Source organism: Rhododendron vialii, chromosome 13a (genome assembly GCF_030253575.1).
Source record: "Rhododendron vialii isolate Sample 1 chromosome 13a, ASM3025357v1".
NCBI classification, from domain to species: Eukaryota; Viridiplantae; Streptophyta; class Magnoliopsida; order Ericales; family Ericaceae; genus Rhododendron; species Rhododendron vialii.
This window is the reverse complement of record NC_080569.1, coordinates 8,959,293-8,987,188: the sequence shown is the minus strand read 5'-3', so window position 1 is coordinate 8,987,188 and position 27,896 is coordinate 8,959,293. Positions and strand designations below refer to the sequence as shown.

General features: G+C 38.3%; 3 protein-coding genes across 7 annotated transcripts; all 3 read left to right on the top strand.

Moving 5' to 3' along the window:
• The first annotated feature begins 222 nt into the window (after positions 1-222).
• Positions 223-7,634, top strand: LOC131314728 (pentatricopeptide repeat-containing protein At4g11690). 3 transcript variants are annotated; one of them, XR_009196497.1, is made up of 4 exons: positions 2,407-2,526; positions 2,870-2,946; positions 5,654-5,966; positions 6,991-7,634. XR_009196497.1 is itself a non-coding variant. In XM_058343570.1 (3 exons), the coding sequence occupies exon 1, from the start codon at positions 237-239 to the stop codon at positions 1,989-1,991; it is 1,755 nt and encodes a 584-aa protein (XP_058199553.1). In that variant the 5' UTR covers positions 223-236; the 3' UTR covers positions 1,992-2,946; positions 5,654-5,966; positions 7,000-7,634. The 3 variants fall into 3 exon arrangements, 2 of the variants coding, with proteins under 2 accessions (XP_058199553.1, XP_058199552.1); XM_058343570.1 differs by having other exon boundaries at positions 223-2,946; positions 7,000-7,634; XM_058343569.1 differs by having other exon boundaries at positions 223-2,946.
• A 2,533-nt stretch (positions 7,635-10,167) lies between these two features.
• Positions 10,168-17,372, top strand: LOC131314727 (triosephosphate isomerase, cytosolic). Its single transcript, XM_058343568.1, has 9 exons — positions 10,168-10,432; positions 11,219-11,294; positions 12,291-12,414; positions 13,312-13,396; positions 13,553-13,685; positions 14,595-14,689; positions 15,634-15,712; positions 16,841-16,923; positions 17,022-17,372. Exons 1-9 carry the CDS (start codon positions 10,394-10,396, stop codon positions 17,070-17,072), a joined length of 765 nt encoding a protein of 254 aa, XP_058199551.1. The 5' UTR covers positions 10,168-10,393; the 3' UTR covers positions 17,073-17,372.
• A 5,683-nt stretch (positions 17,373-23,055) lies between these two features.
• Positions 23,056-26,656, top strand: LOC131314726 (probable serine/threonine-protein kinase PBL9). Of its 3 annotated transcripts, none has more exons than XM_058343566.1 (7): positions 23,056-23,241; positions 23,394-23,532; positions 24,125-24,450; positions 24,791-24,926; positions 25,019-25,161; positions 25,270-25,393; positions 25,784-26,656. In XM_058343566.1, exons 2-7 carry the CDS (start codon positions 23,478-23,480, stop codon positions 26,230-26,232), a joined length of 1,233 nt encoding a protein of 410 aa, XP_058199549.1. In that variant the 5' UTR covers positions 23,056-23,241; positions 23,394-23,477; the 3' UTR covers positions 26,233-26,656. The 3 variants fall into 3 exon arrangements, with proteins under 3 accessions (XP_058199549.1, XP_058199548.1, XP_058199550.1); XM_058343565.1 differs by having other exon boundaries at positions 23,056-23,279; XM_058343567.1 differs by lacking the exon at positions 23,394-23,532 and having other exon boundaries at positions 23,094-23,241.
• The last annotated feature ends 1,240 nt before the right edge of the window (positions 26,657-27,896 follow it).

Below are 27,896 nucleotides of genomic sequence, written 5' to 3'. Positions count from 1 at the left end.
GAAGCCATCTATATCCAAGACGGGGATTTAGGGGTTTGTTCCATTCTAAGTTTTCAAGTTGAAACCTTTTAGGTGGCATCAATTTTTTTCGGGTCAGTCCATACCAAATATTGCTCTGGTTTTACTTGGAAACCCCGTTAGTGGCGGTGTGATTGATCCTTCAAAATTAATTGAGATGCAAGAAAACTGATCGTACAATAAATTAAAAAGAAAAAAGGTGCTAAAACCATCCGACCATGTTCCATAATTTCCATTTGCTCCTGCTCTCTTCGCTTCTCTTCTCTGCTTCCAAAATGCCTCGAAACACCAACAAAGCTCTCACTCTCATGCCAAATCTGGTGAAACTCCCACCGACCAAATCCCTCTCTCTCTTCACCTCCTCAACACTCAACAATGCCTTCCACCACACGCACCAATCCATCTCTCTCATCCTCCACCTCCTACTCTCCTCCCAAATGCTCTCACACGCCCACTCTCTCCTCCTCCGCCTCTTCTCCGGCCGAATCTCTTCCCCATCCTTCACCCCCTCATCTCTCCTCAACCACCTAACCAAAACCCACTTGGATTTCACCCCACACCACGCCCTCCTTTACGAATCCATCGTAAACTCCCATGTCCAGCTTCACTTACCCGAAAAATCACTCTTTTATTTCAACCAAATGGTAAATAAAGGCATGTTGCCCACGTCGAATTCTTTCAACGGTCTTTTATCTTGTCTTTTAAAATGCAATGAGTTTGAAAAATCTTGGCGGGTTTTTGAAAGTATGAGGGGTAAGGTTGCATTGGATGTGTATAGTTTTGGGATTATGATAAAGGGTTGTTGCGAGAATGGTGATTTGAATAGAGCTTTTGAGGTTCTTGGGCAATTGGAGGACATGGGGTTGTGTCCAAATGTTGTGATTTATACTAGTTTGATTGATGGGTGCTGCAAGAGCGGCGACATTGATCGGGCGAAGAAGTTGTTTTATGAGATGGGGGAGTTGGGTTTGGTTGCTAACCAGCACACTTTTACGGTTATGATTAATGGGCTTTTCAAGAAAGGGTTTAAAAAAGATGGGTTTGAGCTGTATGAGAAGATGAAGCTTGGTGGTGTCTCACCTAATATTTATACTTACACTTCTGTTATGAATGAGTATTGTAATGATGGGAGGGTGAAGAATGCATTTGAACTGCTCGATGAAATGCTTCAACGAGGGATTTTTTGTAATGTCGTGACATTCAACACTTTGATCAGTGGGCTTTGTCGAGAGATGAGGGTGTCGGAGGCTGAGAAGTTAGTAGGTCGGATGAAGAAAGGTGGATTGAGTCCAAATGTAATCACTTACAACAACCTAATAGATGGTTTTGGTAATGTTGGAAAGATGGACAAGGCTGCAAGGTTGTTCAATGAAATGAAATCCAATTGTTTGTCACCTTCACGGGTTACCTATAATGTTCTCATTTCAGGCTTTTCTAAAGCTGGTAATCTCTCCAGAGCTGCAGGCTTAATTAAGGAGATGGAGGAGAGAGGCATTTCTCCAACTACAACAACATATACAATTCTAATTGATGCTTTTGCTCGAGGGGATGACATGGAGAAGGCACTTGAACTGTTTAATTCCATGCAGAAGGCTGGCTTGGTGCCTGACGTCTGCACATACGGGGTCTTAATAAGTGGGTGGTGCAGAAAGGGTAACATGAAGGAAGCATCAACACTTTTTAGGTCAATGGGTGAGATACATTTGAAGCCAAATGATGTAATATATAACATGATGATTCATGGGTACTGCAACGAGGGTAACTCCTACAGGGCCCTAAGGCTGCTCAGAGAAATGGGTGAGAATGGAATGGTTCCAAATGCGGCTACTTACAGTTTCACTTCTCAAGTGCTTTGCAAGGATGGGAAGCGGGAAGAGGCTGAAGTTCTTGTTAATGATATGATACGCTTGGGTCTAAAACCATCAGTATCTATCTGTAAGCTGATTTCTAAAGCTAAAGTTATTGATGAATAGACAGTTTGGAAGCACTTTGAGAATTTTGCTCAAGGAAACTGGGGAGTGAAGGAAATAAGAGATCTAGGTAGTAGCTGCTGCCTTTTTCTCTATAGCCCAAGGTTATTCCTTGTTGGTTCAGAAGCATTGAAACTCTCGGAAAGCATAGGTGATGGAAGATGCGTTGGTTTTAGGGCGTGTTGCAGGTGGTGGTGGGCGGCCAAGGCTTGTGTGGGCCAGTGGTGGTTGTACACCGGTAGTTGCTGTGAAATGCTGGTGGTGAGGGATAACTTGGATGCCAAAGGTTTTGTTTGGATATTTACTTTTGGAAACCAGGAGAATGAAGATTATTTTTGTCATCAGATTTTAATAACCACCACATGTGCCATTCACATGACATTTTCATCAAATATTCAAACGGAATACGAAGGGATGGATGTGTTGCTCTATGCAGGAAGCAACTTACAAGTCTGCACCGGGTTCTAAATTCAAGCAAGGGATACCATGGGCCGTCAAAGACCATTATGCTACACTCCCGCAACCTAGCTCAAATATGGTCATCACTGTATTTCTGGTTCATTTCTTGTTTCTTTGAGGCTTTCTAATTGGACGTTCTATTGGTTGCATTCTTGCTTGTGGATTTCCATCATCATCTTTTTAATAACTTTAGCGTTCTAAATATGGCTAGAGACAACCACTGGTTGATGGTCTTGTTTGCCTGATAAAGCATTAACCTTAAAGGTTCAGAATTTTGTTAGAAAATCTGATAGATGTCTTTTGTTATATGAACCTTGTTTGATTGGAAAGTGATATCTGAATCTCAATAACTACTTCTGGGTGTAAAGGTGTTGGATATTTTTCTTTCCTTGGGTAACTTTGGAATAATTGGTCAATTTCAGCCTTGTGAAAGCCTATGAAGGCCAAATATGGTGAATATTGAGTGGCGCAGAGTTGCATTTTGGAAGATGCATATTGGGTATGTGCTCCTTTGCCTCTCCAAGTATGCAGAGTGCTTCGAACGTTATGCTTATGCTCCATTCCTGAATTTCTTACTATTTAAGTCCTTACATGTCTTATATGTTAGTCATCTCAAATTTCCGCTCGTTGAATGTGATGAAAAGTAGTCAATTCCATTTGTTATATGTAAAAGGTTCTTATTTGCTCCCTTATGAGGCGTGATTGTATTAGATGTAAACATCATCCAGGACTATGTGATGTCAAAAATGAGAAAACCTATGACTTGTAAGTTTTCCACAGGCTTCATTAAGGTGAAAGTACTGAGAAAAAATGTACGTTAAAATGAAACGTATTAAGTTCAAAATATTACCTTGTTTGATTAAACGGCATCATTAAATCTTCTGTGCAAAATCTGGAAGCCGTTAAAGAAAAGTCACTATGTGTCATAATAAACTTCGATTGATTTGATATGTGGATTTGGTTTATTCTCTCATAATAACTACGTCAATTCATGATAGTGGAAGAATCACAATAAGCTTCGATTGATTTGATATGTGGATTTGGTTGAGATTCTCATAATATCTACGTCAATTCATGATTTAATTTACTGTTCTTATTCGAACCCAGCTTGCAATCAAATGTTTTTAAGAAATTAAAATGTCATGCACCTATTTTTCCCTGTGCTCATTAAACCTAGTCGGATTCTTGACGATGAAAGAGTAATGTATGATAGCCAAGGCATTTCTTGCTCATGATTACTGTGACAAAAATTATTTGTCACCTTTGGAACCGTTTAAAAATCTTTCACAAGATGACAAAAATAACCAAATATAAGCCAAGTTGGAAATGAAATTTTAGTTCAATTGAACTATTTCCAAAGGAATATAAAACCGTAGGAATGAACAATACTATTTAATAGCTTCCTTTTGGGCATACATAAGAAGGCATGCGTGCTACTTTGATTATTAAAGTAAAAAAGGTTACGAAAACTTGAAAGAGTTACCTTTAAGTAGATAGGCATACATAATTATTTCTTACGGGTCATGAGAGGAGCCCTAGACAGAGCTCAATGGAAAAACAGGATTCATGTAGCCGACTCCAATTGATTGGGACACAAGGCTCAATTTGGTTTGGTTACTGGTCATGAGAGGAGCCAGATGGGAAAAGTTACTTGAATAGCTGTCTATTAAGAAGAAAACAACTACAGCTTTGTCTATGAGGTGGTCCAGTCTTGTTGCGGCGCAAGTCGCCCATGAAAATTAGAAACACATTATACAACATTGTTTCGTAGACATCCGATCAGAGAATGATTAATTATGACCGTAGATCGAAGGAACCTTTTTTCTAACCCTAACACTAATCTAAAAGGCTATATAAATGACACGGCCTATAGGGCTTCAGGCCATATAACAAGATCATAGAGACATCTTGAGAGGGTGTTGAAGCTCTAAAGCCCTATTTGTGCATTAGCAAGGAAGAAATCAGAGGTGTACACCTTGATCACCTCTGAACGTTTTTACAAGTGATTTCAACATCAGATCGTGTTATGACCTTCCTAAAGGTATGCTTTGGTTTCATTAATCGTAAAATTGCTTTTTATGATTGCTAGTACCATATAATTGTTTAGTTTTTACACTCAAATCAGGTAGATTATTTCTTGCTTCTGCTCCAGTTCATAGAGCTAGTTGTTGCCCCCTAGATCGTGGCAGAAGGGAATCATTTCTATTGCTTCTCTTCCGATTCAGTCCATGAATCCAACAGCTCCCTCTTTGCTTTGATTAATGGAGTAAAGGGACATATCTTTGGTTTCAAAGTGGTAGTTGATAGTGTTTATTAGTTTGCTACTCAAAGAAGGGGATGTTAGGCCATAGTTTTGTATCCCATCTATGTTTCTCTCCTTTCCTCATAAGAGATGGGTCCATTTCGATATCCATTTCATTTCATTCCTTCATTTACTGATTTCATTACTATTGGTAGCTGTCATGTGATTAGTATGATATGTTCGATTCATTTCTTTATTGGTAAATTTTTCATTTTTCCATAGTTGTGTCAAATTGGTATCATCTTTTTCTATGAAAACCTATTACTTGAAAATAGGATAGTTTGATTGTTGGTGGGTTCTAAAGTAGCAAACTGAAATTGCTTACAACAAATAGACGATTTCTGGAGAACCAGAATTGAAGATGAGTCAACAAATCGACCAGCAAATGGAAAATATTTTTGAAGTTTCCAAGTGCCTTAGCTGGCCTACTGGCCCTACTCTATGTCCATTTGGATTACCTGATTGATTTGATGGCCAATCAACAAATATTTGCCTGCAAATGGCAAAGGTGTTTCGTTTAATTATTAGCTTTTGAATTTAGTTAGGTTCTTTACTAAGTAAATGTTCTGATACATTAAAACTGTGATTGTTACTGGTCAGGGTAATTTAGACCACTGATGGTATTAGTTGGTGTGATTCAATACATTATACTTCCTCATTGTTACACTAGTTATTTTACCTTTATTTCCACAAGTAGCTTGTTGGTGTTATCTTGTTATTGGTGTTCTCATCATTGCCCAAGGAAAAAAGAATTGTAGTTTCCAAGATTAACATGTGAACTTATGCATTTTAAGGTTTAATAGATTTAACACTTTTCTTCTATAGATTAATCTACATGGTAGAATTACAGATCTCAACTTATGTCTCCTGAAGTGCTCTTTACATTTACTTTTTTGTGTCATAGGTTCATAGGCTGAGAGATGATCAGTCTTGTTTGAGTTCATTTTGGAGGTGTCACATCAACGACTTGTTTTCTCTCAGGTACCTTCCCAGAGGAACTCTATGTAATTGCGAAGTGAACTAAATGTAATGCATGCTTTTTGTCCTATATATTCCATCTGGAAGACAAGTGAACATTTTTGCCTGTTTTCATCGACGGTTCTTTGTTTTTGCACCTTTTTTGTCTTCCAAATGTTCACAAGTAACAAGAGATGTCAAGATTAAGAGGACAAGATCGTTGTTCATTGCATATCAGTTGAAGATCATCAAGCTGCTAGGTGAGAAGTGAAGCATATTCCAGTTTAACATAGCGTACTTTGTTTGTTTCAAACTTTGAATTGCATTCGTACCTATAGGAATCTAACTAAGGAAAATAAACGAAACCAAATCAAAAGCCTTGTGCCTCAATCAGTTGGGGTTGGCTATACTAATTCTTTTTCTCTCTTTCGCTGTCAAGATCCATATAATCCATTATATTTACTGAATTCATATCCTTCTCTTTATGACCATATTCCATGTTAATTTAGGTCCTCCCCTCCCCCTGGTATTGCCATTAACAAATAACAAGAATCTTATCACTTTTCTTAATTGTTATATCTACGGTTTCTGATGTATGTGTTCAGACCACCTTAACCTTTTTTCTCTCAATCTATTTTTTGGAACCGGGGGTGGCATCGTTATCTGGACAACTTAGTTTTTAACACAAATAATGAAAACATAGCGATTTAACAATTAGACGGTTCAGATCATAAAATAATATCTCAATTTTGACTTTCATTTAATACCCCAAGCCCAAGCCCCTTTATTTTCGTAAGGGGAAAAAAAGCCCACGACAAAGCCTGACTTTACAGTTAACCTTTCTTTTCGTATTTTTATTTACATCATGCAACAATGCTAGTGGAATCACGTCAAACAGCGCCACCCCCTACTCAAATCTTGGCTCCTCCATTGTTTTCAGTTGGTACTATCCTTGCCAATTCACGAGGACTTAAATAATCAAACTGCGATATTTCGCTGGGTCATCTCTCTCTCTTTTTGCCATGTATGCTGCATAGAGAGGACAGACTGTGGTGAGGACTAGACACAGAGACCAGAGAGTAGAGAGAGTTTTTTCCCGTTTGTAAAACTTCATTGTTTCTGTTCATACGAAATAGTGTGATTTCTCCGTGCAACGGGCATTCCGGCCATACTATGTTAACTCTTTGTGTCTGGGTTGGATGTGTGTGCTAGTGTGTGACCTATGATCCACTACATGGCTTTCCCTTGAGTCCTTGACTTTGGAGGATCTTTTATGCTTTTCAGGTAGCACAGGGTTGGACAGTCGAAGCTAGCAACATGCGAAAACGGCTGGATGGCGACTAACCACACCCCCACCACCCATAGATACCAGCACAACCGGTGGAGAGCCACCCAAGAAGTCAGTTGTGGCCATTGCAGCCGAGGTTGATGACACGCTCGCAGCTTCCACCTCCTCACAGTATGCTATGAGTTCTGTTCAATCTTCATTTGCAGCTGTAGAGGCCAAAAATGCTGGGCTAACGAAGTCCTTTTTCCTTATCTTCTTCATTTCTGACCCCCACCTATCAACTCATTCAGTAACTTGCCACCTCCACTGCCACCGACTGCTCCACCGAGCAACACATATCAGTCGATCTTCGTGCCACAAGGCCCGCAACTGATGTTGCAGCAGAGTAATAACTCCAATCTCAAACCCAATACCATTTACTATCAACCCCCTTCCCTCAACTGCAAATTGCACAAATTCAATTGTTCTGGTTCTTCGATGAAATTTGTGTATTCTATGTTATGTATCTTCTGAATCTGTTGTTATATCGTATGTATGCAGGATCCAACTTATGGGTCTGCAAGTGTCATCTTGTTTGCTAGTGAAATTTCACTTGTTCTGGTTCTTCAATGAAATTTGCTGTTGTTTCGAGACCTTAAAATTTTCCGTTGAGAGATTTTGTTTAGCGTATGTTCAAATTTATTAACAAAAAAGAGAGCGTCTACTCCCAAAAGGATTGCATAAGCAACTAAATCCAATCAAGAATAGAAAGAGGATGCTAGTGCAGCACACGACGCTGCGATGCGCACACATGAGGATCGTTGCAACTATCCTCAATAATATGTGCTTGTTTGCTCTTATGCCTTGCGTATTTTTTGAAGGCTTGAACACTCTAGGCATCTTCAAGATCCATGAGCCTTGGTTTTCGCCATAACTCATTTTGGGTTGAGGGGTAAGAGTCTCGACGCAAACGATCTGCCTTCAATGAGATAGAAAAGAAAATTAACTACATAAGCTTAAACTGACTCGTACGCTACAAAATCGTAATGGTCTGGGGCCAATAATTTTGCTTACTGCATTGACTAAGGTTCTTTTTGGAACTAAAGGAATAAAATTTTATTTCCATTGTTTGATTTCTAAAAAAAAAAAAAAGTAACTTTAAAAAACAAGTTCAAGTTCAAGTTCAAGTTCAAGTTCCTCTCTAATTTCCTTCACTCTAATTTTTCCTTCATTATTTTTTCTTCCTTGCTCTTTCCTTTTCCAAATTTTTTCGCTTCCTTTCTCCTTCCTAGGGCCACTAATTTTGACTAAGGCTGTGTTTGGAACTTAATGAAAGAAATGGAAAGGGAGAGAAAATTTCAAAATTCTCCTTCCATTATTAGAGGGGGAAAAAAGGGAAGTTCAAAACCAAGTTCAATTTTTTCTCTATCTTATATTGCTAATAGGGAATTGATAATGCCAAAACCCTTTTTGTTCTTGCCAAAACTCAAGTTTTATCTTTCATTGCAAGACTTAATTGGCCTCCACTACACCACTTGCTTTACCAAAATGTCCCTTAAAATCTCCCATAAGTGCAAAGCAACAGTTCGTTGTTTTGAAGCAAAATTATGATCCAAACGAAAACAACCCAACAATCAAAAAATGCTTGACATAACTTGCAAAGCAAAGCAAACAAGCAAAAGGAACCCATCTAATAATCCATCTAACGAACATATATAGATATGTGTACAAATGTATGTGTCCTCAGCATTTTTGTAAGTGATATGTATATAGGTACCGACCGATTCCCCACCAAAATCATACTGACGGCCGCGCCGGGCAGTCTCCGGTCACCAGAAGGCCAATCCGAGCCGTCCAAAAATTCTATAAAAAAAAACCGAGGGGGCCCTTCGCGAGAATCAACGGCATCCGATGTGTGTAAGGTGCTTGGATCAAGCACCTATGTTTCGTGTATATATGTATATTTATCGAAACATAGGTGCTTGATCTAAGCACCTTACACACATCGAATGCCATTGATTCTCACGCAAGCCCCCTCGGTTTTTTTTATTAGAATTTTTGGACGGCTTGGATCGGCCGTCCGGTGGCCGGAGACGGCCCGACGCGGCCGTCGGTACGATTTCGGTGAGGAATCGGTCGGTACGGATAGCAACTCTCATGTATAATCGGAAAAGACTAGAGCTAATGGAGTTTATTGTGCGAAGACTAGAGCATTATCATTTGTCAATCACAGCTTTAAACTTTTTGGAATTGATTTTTAATTTTGGATGATGTAATATTTATACCAAAAATGCTAAGGACACATACATTTGTACATATATCTTGCACATACACTTTTATGGGGCCCACCTCGAGTCCCACCAATATGATCCGAGCTGCTCATTATTTTTAAAATAATATTTTAAAAGTTTCTGTAAAAAATCAACTCGATAGGATATCGATAAGTGCTTTTTCAGAAATCGCAGTGCGAATCAGACTGTTTCACCCTATGATTTCTGAAAAAACCCTTACCGATATCCTATCGAGTTGATTTTTTACAAGAACTCTTAAAAATTATTTTAAAAATAATGAGCGATTCGGATCATATTTGTGGGACCCGAGGTGGGCCCCATAAGTGTATGTGCAAGATATGTGTAAAAGTGTATATGCAAGTAAGCCATCCTTACAGAAAAAAGAGAACTTGGCTTTTTGCATAAAAAAATGGAGACAAAAAAACTGAACAAAACCCGAGATCTTATATCAATCCCTTATAGAGCTGTGGTTTTTTGCATTTTACTGAATACGTTAAGTTAGAAAGAAACATTGGATTTACCCCGTTTTTGCATTTTCATCAAAAAAGAACGATAAAATAATCATGTTGGAATTTCGATGGGCATTTTGATAAAAACAAGTGAATGTTGTGGAGAGCAATTAAGTCATTCAATGAAAGGTAAAACTTTTGACAAGAACAAAAAGGGTTTTGACCGGAACAAAAGGGATTTTGGCATTATCAGCTCCTTTTTATTTTAATATCGATTTTGCTAACGTGGACGAAGGATAATATGCATATAATTTCAAAAAAATTCGGATATTAATGCATATTTCAAGAATATTAATACACTTTTTTGTTTGAAGTGACGAATATTAATACACTTTTACGAATATCAATATTTCCTCTTATTTTTCTCTTCATTATCCTCCCTCTCTTTCTCTTTCCTTTTCCAAAATTCCAAACAGACCCTAAAAAAGAAGCAACTACCCCGCGCCCGTCGCCCGCACCAGATAGTCAATCATCTTGAACCATTCCCCAAGTCATCTCTCTATCTCCTTATCAAAAAAATCTATCTATCTATATATCCCCCATCTTCGGCTGTGGTCGCTTCTCGATCTCTACTCCTACAGTGCTACCTCTCACTGCTACTACTACCGTTCAGGCGCAAAATGGGCAGAAAATTCTTCGTCGGTGGCAACTGGAAATGCGTATGCCTCTTACTCCACTTCTATCTTTCCGCTTTCTCGTTTCCAGATCTATCTATTCATGTGTCTGTACGCTCCTATCGACTCTTATATAGTATGGATAGAACTGATTTGATCGATTTCCACACTCGACATGATGCACGATCGTTAATTCGATTCGGTGATACAAGCTTTCGCTTGGATGGCTTTCTGGATCTTCGATTTTTAACTTGAAGGTTTAGAGGTTTGAACCCCGATTGATGAACTGCGGTTTGTATAGTTTCTGTGTCACTTTAACTGGTGACTTGGAGAAGTTGGATTCTCTCTCTCTCTCTCTCTCTCTCTCTCTCTCTCTCTCTATATATATATATATATATATACATATATATATATATGTGTGTGTGTGTGTGTGTGTGTGTGAGTGAGTGAGAGAGAGAGAGAGAGAGGTTCAACACGGGAAATAATTTCTTCCATATAATCATCCTTATAAGAGTGTTGAGTATTGAGTACTCATAAGTTATAACCAAAGGTCCAAAACTTCTGAGGTCTCACCGAAAACAGTCTAGATGTTCGAATGATTTTTAAAATTTAGGATCTTTCCATATTTAAGTTGCTGGGAACACTAAGAAGTAAGATTGCATGTGCATGCAACACAGCATCAGTGAATATGTGCTATGTGGATTGTTAATGCTTCGGGACCCAAAACATAGTATGTAGCGTAAATACCAGTTATAAGCTATGGATATATTTCATGATGTATGTTGTACAAGTTCAACGATGTTTGCGATTGACCATTTGACCTACTTGCAGAACGGAACAACTGAGGAGGTGAAGAAGATCGTTACCACTTTGAATGAAGCTGAAGTTCCTTCTGAAGATGTCGTGGGTGAGTTTACAATAAATGTTACATGAACCCTTAGCTCTGTGGTTTTCAAAGACAACGTCAGTTTAGTTTGTAGAAGCTATTTTTTTGTGGTAATCAATCTTAAGTTGAACCCCACGTACTATCTTATTGGATCACAAGATTCACACCTAGGAGAGAGGGCTTACCTAAGAGGCTGAGATTATAATTGAGCAATGAAAGGGTGACAGGTTGGGTTCCCCAACCTGTAACGGAGTGCTCCTTTTGAGTTGAAAGTCAATCCCGAGAGTCATGAAACTCTCAAGTTATTAAACCAGACGCAAATTTTTAAAGCAGATACAAGTAATCGAACGATTTTTTTAGTGATAGTTTGTGGTATTATATATCGTTAGTAGGTTAGTAAGTGTATTTGGAAATGTTTTTCTCTGTACTCATTTTTTGGTAGTGTACTTTGTATGTGTAAATTTGAAAGGTTATCTAGGGCCAAATTTATGGTGGTTGAGCACTCAAAATCTAACAAGAATAAGTTTGTGATCTAGATGTCTTTGTAACTACTGCACTTAATTTGAACTATAAAATCGGACACTATTGTGTAAAGCTAAAAGTTGGTTTGAGCTTCTCTTAAGGTACCAGGAAGCCTGACCTGGGTAAGCCAACAAGAAAGGCTTTAACTTAATCGATGGATATAAGCAGGGGGCATGCGTGTGCAGGCTTCTTGTTCTATGGCTATTATCTTATCTTTTGCCAGTTGCCACTGTTTCTATGTTATTTTTCTCATTTATGTATAAACTTGGACTTACTTGGTGTTATAAATTGAATAGTTTCGATGATTATATTTCTTTGTTAAGAAATTGCTAGGTGTAGCTCCAATGCTTCTTTGAGTTCAGTGGAATGATTGCTCACGATATGGGCATCTCTATGTGTGCACAAATACCCATGTGCATGTTTGGAGGATGTTTAGTGCATTAAAGTTGTATAGATGTTCAAAGTTTTGATATGGTGGACATTTTTTGCTTGCAGAGGTGGTGGTAAGCCCTCCGTTTGTGTTTCTTCCTGTGGTAAAAAATTTACTGCGGCCTGATTTCCAAATTGCTGCACAAAATTGTTGGGTTCGGAAAGGAGGTGCTTTTACCGGTGAAGTTAGGTATGTCATGGCCTCATGGGCCGATCATATTATCTAGTTCACAGGTCCATCTTCACAATTGTTCAGATTGAGATTCTTTGTGATAGTTTGATATGGATTCATTGTAGAAATGTTTGCAGGGAGAACCATTCTTGGTTCTTGGTGTATTTACTGTAATTTTGTTGCCCGTGTTTTATTTGTCGTTTCCTGAAGGATTTTCCTTTATTATTTTCGGGACATGTCTTTTCTTTCTTTTCCTGACCATATTATCGCATGATAGCCACATAATTTTTAGCAACTTCATCACATTTATAAATAGGGATCATATTTTGGGTAAAAGCGAGGCTTACACGTGAAGGGCAGCCCAGGCACAGCGGTAAGGTTGCCTCAATGTCACCTGGTGGTCACAGGCGGGGGTGAGGCTCGTGCATCCAACTCTTTCCCAGACCTGGCTGTGATGGGAGCCTTGTGCATTGGGTGGCCCTTTTCTTTAAGTGGGGCATACATGTGCTTAGCTTGGTACCTTTCAAATTAATATCCTCTGGAGGTCTGTAGCTTACCATCCTTTTGGTGATTGGTGTACTTATAAAAAGAATGAAGTGGGGTGAGTATTATACCAAGGCATTTGCTGTTCTTCTGTCCATTCGAAAACAGAAGGAAATCAATTTTGAAAAAAAGAAAAGAAACAGTTTTACCAATGCTATCATTTTATAAGTTTAATTTACTATATCGACTCTGGAGCCAACAACAGGTTCCCTGTCCACTAGTAGAAATCAATCTGTTTTCTTTTGCCATTTGCTTTCTTGGGATATCTGAATGCAGAAGTTGTATTACATGTGCATAACCAAATTTGGCAAGACAAGCTGTCAGTTTTTATTATTTTTCAGTATTTAAAGCTGATTTCTATTGTTGGAGCAGTGCTGAGATGCTCCTCAACTTGGGCATTCCATGGGTCATTCTTGGTCATTCTGAAAGAAGGCTGATACTGAATGAATCAAACGAGGTAAGCTTTGTTGCAGACCCTTAGGGTTGCCTTGTATCCTTCATGCATCTTGGAAACACTCTGTCACGCATAAGTTACTGTTGCTTTTCTTTGTTGTTATATAGTGTGATGTACCATCTAGTTCCTACAACCTGTTCTTTTGGGATTTGAATGCAGTTCGTTGGAGATAAAGTTGCATATGCACTTTCACTAGGCTTGAAAGTAATCGCTTGTGTTGGGGAGACCCTTGAGCAAAGAGAATCAGGATCTACAATGGCTGTGGTTGCTGCACAAACAAAAGCAATCGCTGGTATTTCTAACTACTTAGCTCTTCAACCTTTTTTCAGTTCCTTTTCTTTCTTTGTTAGCGAATCCGTTTTGCATTCGTAGCTCCTCTTTCACTCTTTTAAGCTGCTCCAAAATCCAACAATCTCTTTCTCGTTTCCTCATTCTCTCTCTCAATTGCCGTTGGTTCTAGTCTACTGCCACATAATTTCTTGGTTTATGCAATTAATTACTCCGTATGTACAAAGCTCTCTTTTTTTCATCTTGTCTCTCTTCTCAATTTATATCAAGCTCAATTTCTATTGTTTTTTCTTCATTTTCTGTAATATACTGCTTCTGCAACATGCTTAGTTCACTGTAAAGCTGTTGTCCTCTCCATCCATATCTCCTCTCTCCCCTATGAAATGCAAAGCTTTTACTCATAAGCTTTCTGTTGAATAATGCTTATATTTTCATGGTGCACCATATTTTCACCGTTTGCTTTTACCCTGTGGCATATTGTGTGGTTTAGGGCCTTTTTGTGTCTACTTCTGTCAAACTTCCATCCGTATGCAAATTGTTATGCACTTTTTTTCTTTGCTAGGTCTTTGAAAGCGTCAATCAAAATGTGTGGTCTGACCCTGTAACCCCCTCCAACAATCAAACTTAGGATCCGGACTTTGAACTGTCATGAAAGCAAATTGTGCATTGTATTTAGTAACCTGGTGGTTTGCTTTAATTTTGGTTTGAGTGATGTTACTTGGCATCTTCTTCTGATTCTATTGGTAGTTGTCCACCATATGAACACGGGCAAATAGACATTTCTTTTAGTTGTTTTCATTCTGGATCTTGTAGCTACCGTGTTACTGTGTTTTCCAATGCATCAATTACTTTCATTTTTTGGGTTGTAGTTCTATAATTTCGTATTGAACAAGTTTCTACTCTTCTCTGGCAGAGCGCATAACAAATTGGCCTAATGTTGTTGTTGCATACGAGCCGGTTTGGGCCATTGGAACTGGAAAGGTTGCAACCCCTGCTCAGGCTCAGGAAGTAAGTTCCCTCTCATCTTGGTTGTTAGTTCCTATTGTTGTACTTATATGTATCCTCACACATAGCAACATGTTTTAGTTTGACGCCAGTTTGTAATTTATGATAAAAAGAAACTCTGGAATAAGTTTGGAGAGTCCTGTCAATTTGAGAATGCTAACTTTATGGCGATGTCTAGAATCAATCTCTGCTCCAGTGCGTTTCTATCTGCATGAGTTTAATGTTAGATGGGGATATTTGGCACTTTGATGTGAGTTAATTTTGGTCAAGCAAGAGAATTTTTAGTTTGGGCTTCAAGATTGAATTGGTTACATGGACTTGTTGCTTTGGTATTGATTATTCTTTTATGTCAACTATGTAGTTATTGGTTCTCCCAGCATTTTATGCTGGACACTTAAACTTGTACCATGCTTTGTTATCCTTGCAACAAAAAAGTTATAATCAGACTTTGGTTTTCTGTAATGAATTCTTTTTGTTTTTGCATGTTTGCCCCTTCTTCATATTGAATACTCAGCAATAGACATGCCTTTGAGATCTGCTATGCATCACATTTCACCCCCGCCAGTGAGGCTATTCCTAGCTTTGGTTGGCAATTTGACACCTACAATTTGAATTCCGTTACTGATCCCCCACCCCCAAAAAATGAAAAGTGGAAAAAGGAAAGTTATCTTTAGGCTAAGATTTAGGAATATTCCTCTGGACTGTTTACCAATGTGCTGGGCATTCAGCTTGACCATTCCACCGATTGATTGCTCAATAGTATCATTATTTTCTCCGAGTCCCTCCAATGTCAGTACTCTCCTCTGCTTAAGCCAGTTCTAAGCTCTTTTTGCTTAGATGTTCTCCATATTTAGATTCTTATCGGTTCAATTTTTTAGTATTGTGATGCATCAGGAAATTAGCTGAAAGATAATCTATTGATGGAACGTGGTGCATGTTTGTGTCAGGTCCATTTTGAATTGCGGAAATGGCTTAAGGACAATGTCAGTGATGAAGTTGCTACATCAACCCGAATTATATATGGAGGTATTGCTCTCCTTTTGGTGTCAATCCAGTTATCCAACCCCTGTTTATGTTCTTCAAAATGTTGTTCACCAACATTGTTATATACGCTACTGTGGACGAACAATTTGATATCTTGTATTGGATGCTAATTCCTTTTCTTTTGCTATATCAAGATAAATGACGCAACACAAATTTTGCTCCAGTCATAGAAATAGGTTATTCTATCCGTTCGCATGATCCATGTGGCAAGTTTTGCTACTGTTCCTTTTGTTTGGAGTAACTGTTATTTCACCACGGAACACCACCTAGTGTGGTTGGTTCCTTGCTCTCCCTCTTAAGGGAGGGGTTTGGAGTTCGAATCCTCATGGAGGAGGTGCTCGATTCCTGTTGTAACTACTAACAACTAACCCCTAACATCCTACCGTATGGCAAAAAAAAAAAAGCTGTTATTTCACCACATAAAGGGTTGGTTTTTGTTAATCAGCAAAAACCTAGTGGTGAAGTGCCAACTCCTTTTATTAGTTCATGAGAGTCTACATCTTAATTATGTATATTTTTCAGATCTTGGCTGGATTCAAGGTCCCAGAGAAAACCAATTCAAAATTAATGCAAATTGAGATGTGAAGGATTGGTTTTACTTTTCTAACATATAGGTTTCGTAAACATGTTGCCCAACCTGAAGGAAATGCATTACGCAGTGGTTTGATTCTGTTGTTGGATGCTCATCCAAGAACATGCTTTAAATTGAATTGATTTCAGTTGGTTGTTGACAATGACATTTATAGCTCATGCCTGGCCTATTTTACCGCAATAAAGATACCCAACTGGCTAAATCCATTTTAAGGTGGGGTGCCAGCCAAGTGATGAAGTGTTCAGGTTCATTGGTGGTGATTTCAACCTTTCCAATGATGGAAAATAGTAGAGTAAGGATGCAAGGCGTTAGTGAGTACAAATGGGATTCAGTGGTGCTTTCTGTGAAATGAAACTAATGATTGCCCAATTCCACTGCCGTCCTCTTGATTCATTGTCCATCAAGAGGACCAACAATTGGAAATTATATGTATAATGTTTATAAAATGGGAGAATTTAGTGTTTCCCCCATCTCCATCTCTCGCTCTCGTGTCAATTTTCTCTCCTGCTATACTTCAGGCTCTGTGAATGGAGCAAACTGCAAAGAACTTGCAGCAAAGCCAGACGTGGATGGATTTTTGGTGGGTGGAGCTTCCCTGAAGGTACTGTTCGTGTTTCTTAGGTGATTCAGACCAACTATTTGCCCGTTCTTTTTCAATTTGGTGGTTGACTCTTGCCTTTCTTCCTTAATATAAACCAGGCGGAGTTCATTGACATCATCAAGTCTGCGACTGTGAAGAAGAATGTTTGATATATGAAACCAGGTGGCGGTAATGCCATCCTTATAGCTTCTCCCTAGAAAAGCTTTTTGAGCAACTTGAGTAATAATCTTCTGGTTGTCCCCGGAGTAAACTTTTAATCAGAGGTGTTCCATGTTAAATGAATCAGAGATCTTCCCTTATTGTAGTTGCTCCGTGTGTTCAAATTTGAGTAGTATTTGTTTTTCTTTTTTCTTTTGATGTGATGAGGATTTTATTTACACCATGGACAAGTTTTCTATGGCGATATTTGGATATTTGGATGTTTGATGGGAAAAAGGAAATTTAAACTAGTGATGGCCATGTTAAACTTTTCAGGTGGCAATGGAGGAAGCTTTTGTGTGTTTTGTATGTCCTAGGACATCTGCAACATCCAGAGCCACACACATTTGCACACACACTTGCCGTTGTGTAGCTGTAGTGGAGGGCATTGAGGTTGTGGGTTACTCTCGTTGATGGATTGGATTGGGATTAGAGTAATGTAGCTGCTTCTAAAATATGAACAAAAAAAACTTGCACCTTTGAAAATCACAAACACTTTGCCTTGTTTGGATGATGTTTTGAAAATTTTTGAGTTTGGTTTTTAGATAAGTGAGAAATTAGGGTAATAATTGGAGATAGAGGTAATAAGTGGAAAGAGATAGAGAGAGATGAGAATAATAATTGGAGAAGAGAGAGAAATGATTGGAAGCAGAGGTAATGAGTGTTTTTTGAGTTGGAATTTTTTTTCCAAAATGTCATCCAAACAAATTGCTGGAATTGCAGTTCTTATGTAGGACTTATGTAGGACTGTAGAGTTGCAAATGATGCAAATGAGCCGAGCCGCGAGCTCGGCTCGCTATAAGTTCGTTCAAACTCGACTCGACCCCTTAACAAACGAGCACGAGCCTATTCTCAGCAGCTCAATTCGAGCTTGAGACTAGCTCGAGATATGTATATTTCTTGCAAGCCGAGCTCGAGCTTAGCGAAGCCCAGCTCGACTTGGCTCGGCTCATTTGCAGCCCTATGTAGGAGCTACGTACGTCATCTTCAAGTAGGACACTAGGATCCCATTTGTTTTGGGATTTGGATTTATAGGCAATTAGTGTATAAAGAAATAGTGTAATGATTGAAAATATGGATAATAATTGAAAAAAAAAAAAGAAGGAAAAAATGAAAGTAATGATTAGAGATAGATGTAATGAATGAAAAGAGAAATAAGATGATTAAAATCCAAAACTCTTAACTGAGGCTCTCAATTTCCACTCTTATTAATTTTTGTAGTTAGAATATTTTCAAAAGACACTTACACGCTTGTATCCCCGCTCTCACACTCATGCACGTGTATTACGTGACTTGCAATACTCCATGTCTTTCCTAAGTTACACAAAACACAGTGCTCTTTCAAATCCTGGCATCAACTAGGCCACGTTCTTCGTCACTTTTTTGTCTAGTAATTGTTCGATATTTATTTTATTTTTTTGTAATTTTTTTTTTAGCTTATCGTCGTAATTTTGGGATTAATTATTCATCTCGACGACGACGAGAAGAGTTAGAACAATATAAAAATGTCGACCAAAGTTGAAAATAATTCATACAAGACTATACTTTAGACAAATAAATGAGTATCAGTTTCGGAGTTTTTTTTGTTGTTGTTTATAATCATAATTTTTTTACTTTTTAGACCTTCTGGTTGAGATGGATGATTAATACAAAAAAAATCTAACGCGAATCTAAAAAAAAAAGAGAAAAGGTAGAACGAAAATACCGAACAAAAGCACCAAATTTGCTGACCCTCTCTGACTACTAACTAAATATCTCTTAATATTTTTCCAAGGGAAATGATTTTGCTACTTATTTTTTTGTCAACGTCACTCCTCTGTAAGTGTATTTTTGCACCAAAAATACACCTACAAAGGAATGGCGTTAACAAAAAAAAAGTGACAAAATCAGCAGCGTTTTCCAACTGATAAAACGTTTACTAAGAAAGGAAGAAGCATTTTCTAGTCTCATATCGAGCGATGATATATTGCCTACGTGGGTTCCACCAATATTAGAAGGAATTTTATTAAGTACTAAAAATAGAAGCACTTGGTACTAGCTAGTATTATCCTAATTAAGCCATATTCCAAACTGGAAGGTCTTTACAATTAAGAATGACATTTAATGTTGACGTAAATAGTACTTAATAAAGAAAATTTCAACCTCAAGACAATTAATTAATCATTCAGAAGAAATCTGTAATTATTTAGTAGTACCACCAAAATAGGGCCACTTTTATTGACCGGATTTTGGTTTTGTCAAGACGACTAACCGGCAAACTGGCTTCTAAGTCAACAAGGTGAAGGTCTATTTAGGCAAAATTATTTTAGTGTTCTGCACATGCCTCATGCTCTACTTTTAATCAAACATTTATGTGGAACTTATTACTTCTAAAATTTATCCGACAAATAGTACTTAACAATGCGATTTTTTCACAAAATAATAATTAGACGATAGCTACAACAGACTAGTGCTAAAGCATGTGAAGAAGCACTGAGATTTGAGTTGAATCCGTCGTCTTAGCTCTAGCCTTGACATATGTGGAGTAAAATCTCTTAGGCTCCGTTCAGTTGCCAGGAAAATACATGAAATGATGGAAAAATTACCAAAGCACCCTCTCAAGCCCAAATAGATCTGGGCTGTCCAAAACACGTTTGGACGGCCAAAATGTGTGCTCGGCACCACGTGGCCCGTGCCCACCCGGCACTGAAAAACTTCTCCTTACAGATGATTATATGGTGTTAATGAAAATATACATTTCGTGGCAAATACAATATCGAGTAGTATACCTGCATAGTATTTGTTTTGGTGCTACACAAGAGCATGAAAGATCAACCTCTTTTGAGATGGCTGACAAAACATGTATATACACAAACAATTGACATTTTACAATCATAAAATGTTCAAACGATCAATATTTATTTACACAAATGCCCACTTAGATTTTAAAGTATGACTAAAAGTGTTTCGGAAAAATTGAATAGTCACTCAGTAATTGTACTCATTATTATCTAGGATGTACGTTCATAATTTCAATTTTAGAGAGTGTAATCTCTCTCTTTAACCTTGGGTTTGATCCAACGGTTGTATCGATCTCTTTTGAGACGTGAGATTCAGGATTGCCACTGATGAACATGAAGTTAACTCTCGTAATATTCTCTGTTTTTTTTTTTGTCAAACAATATATATTAGCGGGTTAGTATTGTTAGATATTAGAGAGGAGGTAGGGGGAGGGCTCGAACTCAACCCAAATGCGTGGAAGTAAAAAAGAGACACCAACCGTATTTCACTCACCACTGCTCGTAGTAAAATCTACTGACTAGCAACATCCTATTGTCTAGAGGACAAAAATAAAATAAAAAACTCTCTTGGTTTGGTGACCTTCATGGGGGTGGAAGAGGCGAAGCCAAGCCAAAGCCGGCCAAAAAGGCAACGAGCTGTGATGTTAACATAAGCAGTCCTTTGGTCCGTACAACCTTATCCTACTTTCGTGCTTGCTTTCTTTGTCAATTCGACTGCCACATTCGAGGAACAATCACTCCACTTGGTTCTCAACTTTGGGAGTAACTTTTAACTCTCGGCACAGTTTTTAATAAATCTCTCTCTCTATCTCTCTCCACTCATTATCACTCAACTCTCAAAAATAACTTTCTTAGACTTAAACCAAACAAAGCCAATGTAATCCCGCGTAATCCCGCGTCCCTGCAGTGAGGAAAGAGTAGCACTATTGGTACTGACGGGTCGGTACCGAAAATCGTAAGGACGGCCGCGCTGGGCCGTCTCCGGCCACCGGACGGCCGATTCGAAAAAACGAGGGGCCTTATGCGGGAATCAATGGCATCCGAGGTGTGTAAGGTGCTTGATCAGAGCACCTATTTTTCTTGTATATGTGTATATGCCGTTGATTCTCGCATAAGGCCCCTCGTTTTTTTTTTTAGAATTTTTGGATGGCTAGGATCGGCCGTCCGGTGGCCGGAGACGGCCTGGCGCGGCCATCCCTACGATTTCGGTACTGACCCCGTGGGTACCAATATCATGTTCGGTGAGGAAAACTCACTGCCAATTTTACTAGTACATCCTCCTGTATTATACAGAAATGGATTTTTTTTTTCCACTTCATTTCTTCATATACTACGATTTATTCTTTAACAATTACAACGATGTAAAAAGATTTTAAGGTATGATAATAAATAAATTTTACCGTAGGTATACTGATAAATAAATTCTATTGTGGTAAAATAGTAGTACATCAATTTGTTGAAAGGCCCATTTTTTGATGGCGGGAAGGTTTGTCAAAATTGACCGACACTTTAACATTTGCTAAATTTAGTTTATATATTAATCCCTCTGTCTTGATTTGTTTTTTCATTTTAGAAAATTCAACTTATTAAGAGAGCATAATTATTACACTTTTTGGAATTAAACGCTGCTACACAGTTTTTTGCACATAAATCGTGCACAGATCACAGTATGGGGCCTACTACGAATCTCACACAAACAATTTGAATCATTCATTAAATTTGAAACATTTTTTTCAAGAGCCCACATGAAAAATCAACTGAATCCGATACCTATATGTACTCAATCCAATCATTCAACTTTTCATTTAGATTTCTAGATAATGAAAAGTTAGATAATTGGATCGAGCACTTATAGCTATCGGATTGAGCTGATTTCTTGCGAGGGCTCTTGAAAAAATATTTTACATTTAATGACGGATCAGATCGCTTGTGTGGGATCCATAGTGAGCCTCACATTGTGATATGTGCATGATTTGTGTGCAAAAAATCTTTATGTGTAGACTTACTGTTTTGGAAAATTAAACTTTTCAAAGAATGCCATAATTTTTTTATTTGTGTGCAAAAAATATGTATGTGTAGAAATCTCATAGAATTTTTATTTGATTTGTCAAACTAGATAAACAATTTAGGGTACTAAAAAATCGAAAAGAAAACAAACAAAATGAAACATTGGGAATAAAGTCACATATCCCCTGCATTCTAAAAATTCTACTAAGAGCATCCGCAATGGGAATAATCAAAATCGATAACCAAAATGTGCCACGTCAGCATTTGATTATCCATTTAGTTCATAATCAAACCTAACAAATTTGATCTCCACATTGGTTATTTTTGTATCCCTATAAAAAATCCCCCCACAATACGTAATGCATCTATGTCCAATTGCAAACGAGTTCCAATCACGCACCCGACCACACCAAATTATTCGTCTCGATGAGACGATTCTAATGTGAGGTGTTTTTTAATTTTTTTAGTTTTGAATTTGGTTATTGGGTTTGGTTATTGAGTTTTGGTTATTGGTAAAAGTTGTTAAGTTTGGTTATTCAAAGGTCAAAATTTGATGAGTTGCTAAGAGGTTGCTAAGTTTGGTTATTACAATGTGAGCACTTTTTTGAGCAAATATTGCTAACTTTAGTAACCTTTTAGTTTTGATTATTACATTGTGGATGCTCTAAGGAGTACGAAATTTAAGATTTCCTAATTTCACCTAATCCACAGGATGCTCTCGTGGCGAGAGAGAAAAACACATCCCAAAATTCATAAAAAGTGGCACATTCGGCTAAATAAGTCAATTGGCTTATTTTTTTTTATCCTTATTAAAAAAAAATATTTGTTAGTTTTTCATCAATTTTTTTGGGATTATTGCATTGTCATGACGAGATGAATCTAAAAAGTATAAATTATAATCGAAATCTAATTTTTTTTGAATAAAGACGAAAAATTTCGCTTATTAGCTTATTTTTATTTTTATTCAAAATAATTAAATTTCGATCGTAACTTTTTACTTTTTAAATTCCTCTTGTCATGACAATGCAATAATCTCAAAAAATTGACAAAAAACTAATAAATACAAAAAACATTTGAAGAAAGACAAAAAAAAAAAAAAGTCAGTTGGTTTTATTTTGCCGAACGGAGCCGCGTCAAGGACTAGACCGCCATTAACGCCATTTTCCTCCACCACTCTCTCTCTCCTGTCTCTCTCTCAACTTGCAAGAAGTGAATGATAAACCAAAGTTGAGCAAGTCTTCAAGATAGGTCCGCCAGACTCACCACTCTCTCTCTCTCTCTCTCTCTCTCTCAGCTCAGGCCATAATTCAACGTCGGACTCTCCGAACAAGAGGTGTGCCTGCAGTGTCTTGTTTGATTACGCTATAATTTGTAAGACCCAGCTGTTTTTTGTCGATGATGAAAAGCTATATGTAGTTTCTGTTTTTTTCCCCTTCCTCTTTTGACACTTAGATCTGCTTTTATGTTGGGTTATTCTTTTTGAAGTCGCGTGCAGCCGATTTCTATTTAGACGTCTGGCGAAAAAAGAAACCCAAAAGGGTCGTTCGTTTTCTTGGGGTTGGTAATCAAATGGGAATTTGCTTAAGTGCTCGAATCAAAGCTGAGACTAGCCCTTCTCACACTGGTACTCACAAACTACCTACTTCAGATTTTGTTACTCTATGTAGCTAGTGGTAGTTTTCTGTTATTGTGACAACAGCTTAATTTGTTTGGTTTCTATAAACAGTTTTCTTTACTTTTCTGGGAATTATTTTTGCGGGTTTGAATTTCATAATTGCTTTTTAAAGATTTTGTTTATAAGATTCAATTGATAAGTTGGGGTTTTCCTTAATTTTTTAAGGAAAGATTAAAACATCTGGGGCTTGTTCGTTTTGGTTTTTGGATTTTGGATTTTGGATTTTGAGTGGAGAGAGATAGGGAGAGAAATGAGAGTAATGATTGAGAGAAAGAATGGATTTCACATTTTGGGCAGGTGTGGTGTGCTTAAGAAAACAGGTCCATTTATTTGTTTGTGCCCAGATCTGAATTTATAGCTTTCTTTAATGTTATTTTTTAGGAATCCATTTTGAGTTGCGTTTCCGACGGTTGTCTGATCGTATCTGTTTCTCAACCTCCATATTTCTCGTTAGTTGTTAATGTAGTCCCTAGCAAGAGAGGTAAGTGTAATGGATGACACTGTGACAGCTAGACTAATACGTCTACACTGTCTTCTTCAGGGGAGAGTACAAAATGTGTTAGCGCAGACGTGAATGATATTAGTCGTTCGAGCAGTAAATCCTCATCATCTTCTGTGCCTCCGACTCCTCGGAGTGAGGGGGAAATCTTGCAGTCCTCTAATTTGAAGAGTTTCAGTTATGCTGATCTCAAAATGGCCACAAGGAACTTCCGTCCTGATAGCGTTTTAGGAGAAGGTGGTTTCGGTTCAGTTTTCAAGGGTTGGATCGATGAGAACTCTTTTGCAGCTTCAAAACCAGGGACTGGTACGGTCATTGCTGTGAAAAAGCTTAATCTAGAAAGCTTCCAAGGTCACAAGGAGTGGCTGGTAAGTTATTTCGTTTATTCACTGTTAACTACTGTACCATTGTATAGATTTTTGCACAATTTACGTCAAGCCTGCTATGGGGCTTCTTTGGTATTTGCATTCATGGGAACTGGCAATTGTTGATTGAATAACCCCCGTAACACACATTTTTACACGGCATAACTCATAAGCCTCTCGAAGGATTGAGCATGCTGGCTTGAGTTGCTCGCTTAAAAACAGTGTATCTCTTCTTTTTTTCCACCTATTCTGGTCCTAAGATTTCTGTAGCAGATTTGTAACCCAGTATGTCAAAAAATTGATGTGTATATCTCATGTATCTATCTTATTACTGGTCCTGCAGGCGGAAGTGAATTATCTGGGGCAGTTTTATCATCCACATCTTGTCAAACTCATTGGATATTGCTTGGAGGATGAACACAGGCTTCTGGTGTATGAATTCATGCCGAGGGGTAGCTTGGAAAATCATTTGTTCAGGAGTGAGTTGTGTTTCTACCCAAGTTTGGACTTATGAACTTAAAGATTTATGTATGGAAGAATTGAAATCAGCTATCAAATTGTTGTATAACAGGAGGTTCTTACTTCCAGCCTCTTTCTTGGAACCTTCGGATAAAGGTTGCACTTGATGCGGCAAAGGGACTTGCTTTTCTTCATAGTGCTGAAACAAAAGTGATTTATCGGGACTTCAAAACTTCTAATATTTTGCTTGATACGGTACGTGTCTGAGAAGTGTGTTTTCGTTCCCATGCATTTCTTTGATTCCTCAAGGCCAGTATAATGTTGCTGGTTCTGATAGATATTTTTTTATCATTTAAATGTCAGAATTACACTGCGAAGCTTTCTGACTTTGGGTTGGCTAAAGATGGGCCGACTGGTGACAAAAGCCATGTCTCCACTAGGGTCATGGGAACTTATGGATATGCAGCTCCAGAATATCTAGCCACTGGTATGACTCAATGTCGGGGGGTTAATGTTTTTGACCGAGCCGGCACCCTAAGTATTCAACTCCTTCTCGTCCTCTAGGATACAGTTTCATTTAGTTCTCTTTTTCGTATTCACTTGCTAGAAGATATTCCTCGTGTATGTGGGATTATAGGGTAAGGTCCACCAGTTCCCAACTTTGTTTATCACGCATATTTATAAAAAGGACCAAAAAGAATAACTTATAGAGTCGTGAGTGAGTCAAGCGACAATAATGGATGATATGGATGGATGTCACTTTTCGTTTTTTTTGATATTTTTGGTGTCTGCTTAGTGATGCATTCACATTTTCCACATACTCGGTGCATAGATATTTGTATAGCTAGGTATTGATTCCAGTTGCCTCCTATTCTAGGTCACTTGACTGCCAGGAGCGATATATACAGCTTTGGAGTCGTTCTGCTTGAAATGTTATCCGGCCGGAGAGCAGTGGACAAGAATAGGCCATCTGGGGAACACAACCTGGTGGAATGGGCCAAACCTTTCCTCACCAACAAACGTAAAATCTTCCGAATCCTAGACAGCCGTCTCGAGGGCCAGTACTCATTGGACGTAGCCTGTAAGGCAGCCAACCTGGCACTTCGATGTCTGTCCATGGAGCCCAAGTTCAGGCCCAGCATGGATGAGGTGGTAAAAGAATTGGATCAGTTTAATGATTCGACAAAGGAAATGGCAAATACTCTCGGCAATCAAGCTACTGGGCCGAGGCATCGGAGACGAAGCGCGGGTGACCTTCCCAAGGCAAATGTTGTTTCTGCTGTTGCTTATCCCAGGCCATCTGCATCCCCGCTCTTTTCAAAGTGAATCAAAAGGAGCTTTTGATAGAAGTTTGTTCCCAGATCAATCGCAGACATTCACAGTGGTCTAGCGTTGACATATGGACATGGTATTGATGCATCTCTGTGTAATGACTGTACAGTTGCTTTTGCTACTATAAGTGAAATCCTATCTTTCGCAACCCCAGTTTGTGAGCACTTGACGAATTGCCCAGCTGGGTTCTGTGTTGCCTTCGACTGCGAAAAGGTTTGTAAGTTTTAACACTGAGTATGGGCTGTGCCTTTTGCATTGTTGAAGATAGCTCATTGTTCTGTCTAGGATTTTTCCCCGCCTCACCCCCGAAGTCCCCGGGTGTCTGGTTTTGTCACCATGTAATACTCTGTAATATGATACTTGTGCTCTCTTTTCAGACAAGGGAAAGAAGTTATACTCTACTCATTACTGAAGGAAATTCCTGGTTGCTTGTGTTGATTTTTTTTTTTTTTTTTTTCAAGGAACGTCTGTGTTGATTCAAAAGCTGACGTTTTCTTATATCTGAATGAGTTTTTCTTAGGGATTTACCTGATAGTCTATCGTTATAGGATTTCCGCACTATTATTTTTGGCTCAGTGGAGAGTTGTGAAATACAAGTTAATTGCTTGTTTCGATGTGGTTCGATTCATGGTCAACAGAATTGGCAACAACGTGAGAATCGTCATCGAGTATCTCGGGCCGTGGAACAATGAATACAGAGAGTTTGATCAGCTAAGGAAAATGGTGCTTTTTATTTTGTCATCATCCAACTACATGGTCCACCCGTTCTCTCGTTGGTGACCCCGCTTGACCCGACAGAAAGAGTAATTGTGAGTGAAACTCACTTCTAAAGTGACTTTCATCTTCTGTGCAGTCTTTGTAGTACAAGGTTGTGAATATCGTACCGGTTAGAGTATCGATTTTCTTACTAGTACGGTACGTATCAGTATCGATGAGATACCGGGTACCGTTTCGAATTGACTGCTATTAGTGTTATTTTCCCACCTAAAGAATTTATAGTATAATATACACTTTTTAAAACAATAAAAAATATTCCGGTATTTGTCCGGTACTTGAAGAAAAAAATAAATTTAAAAGTAGTCGGGTACTATCCGGTATTAGCCGGTATCTCCAGTACCATCCGGTATTAGTCGGTATCGACCAGTATATGAGCCGAAATGGAATTAGAGGTGTAGGGTAATTCTGTCAAAAACGGTACGTATCAGCTAGTACAGAACGGTATTGATAACCTTGGTACAATATTCTTTTTTTGACGAACTTTGTAGTGTAGTATTATTTTATGTAAGTGGAATTCCTCCCCATATGTCCACTTTTAGGAGATTTTTAGGCAATCCATTAGGGGTCCATAGTACTTTGACTCGTCTCTTCGAATTTGGTGGGGGTAGTTAGGAATCTCTCCACTAAAGGATCTAACCAGCTTTTTCAATGGATCCACATGCATTGAACAGTTCTCCGCAACTGTGGTTTAAGGTTGTGTGCATAGACTTTCTGTTCCTATCTGCCTAAATGTCACATGTGGGTTCCCTTGTAAGTAATTTGAATTCAACAGTAAAGCGCCCCATATGTTTTCCTGGGAACCCACTTGAGGGGCAACCAATATAGGGTATATGCCTAATAAAACGGTTGGTGTGACGGGGACAGGCAAAAGCCTCTTTCTC

Excerpts from the sequence above, each read along its gene's own strand:
- LOC131314728 (XM_058343570.1), top strand. The coding sequence starts at position 237 with ATGTTCCATAATTTCCATTTGCTCCTGCTCTCTTCGCTTCTCTTCTCT.
- LOC131314727 (XM_058343568.1), top strand. The coding sequence starts at position 10,394 with ATGGGCAGAAAATTCTTCGTCGGTGGCAACTGGAAATGC. Across the intron at positions 10,433-11,218 it reads TCGGTGGCAACTGGAAATGC|AACGGAACAACTGAGGAGGT; the intron begins GTATGCCTCTTA and ends ACCTACTTGCAG. Across the intron at positions 15,713-16,840 it reads AACCCGAATTATATATGGAG|GCTCTGTGAATGGAGCAAAC; the intron begins GTATTGCTCTCC and ends GCTATACTTCAG.
- LOC131314726 (XM_058343566.1), top strand. The coding sequence starts at position 23,478 with ATGGGAATTTGCTTAAGTGCTCGAATCAAAGCTGAGACTAGCCCTTCT. Across the intron at positions 24,451-24,790 it reads AAGGTCACAAGGAGTGGCTG|GCGGAAGTGAATTATCTGGG; the intron begins GTAAGTTATTTC and ends CTGGTCCTGCAG. Across the intron at positions 25,162-25,269 it reads CTAATATTTTGCTTGATACG|AATTACACTGCGAAGCTTTC; the intron begins GTACGTGTCTGA and ends TTTAAATGTCAG.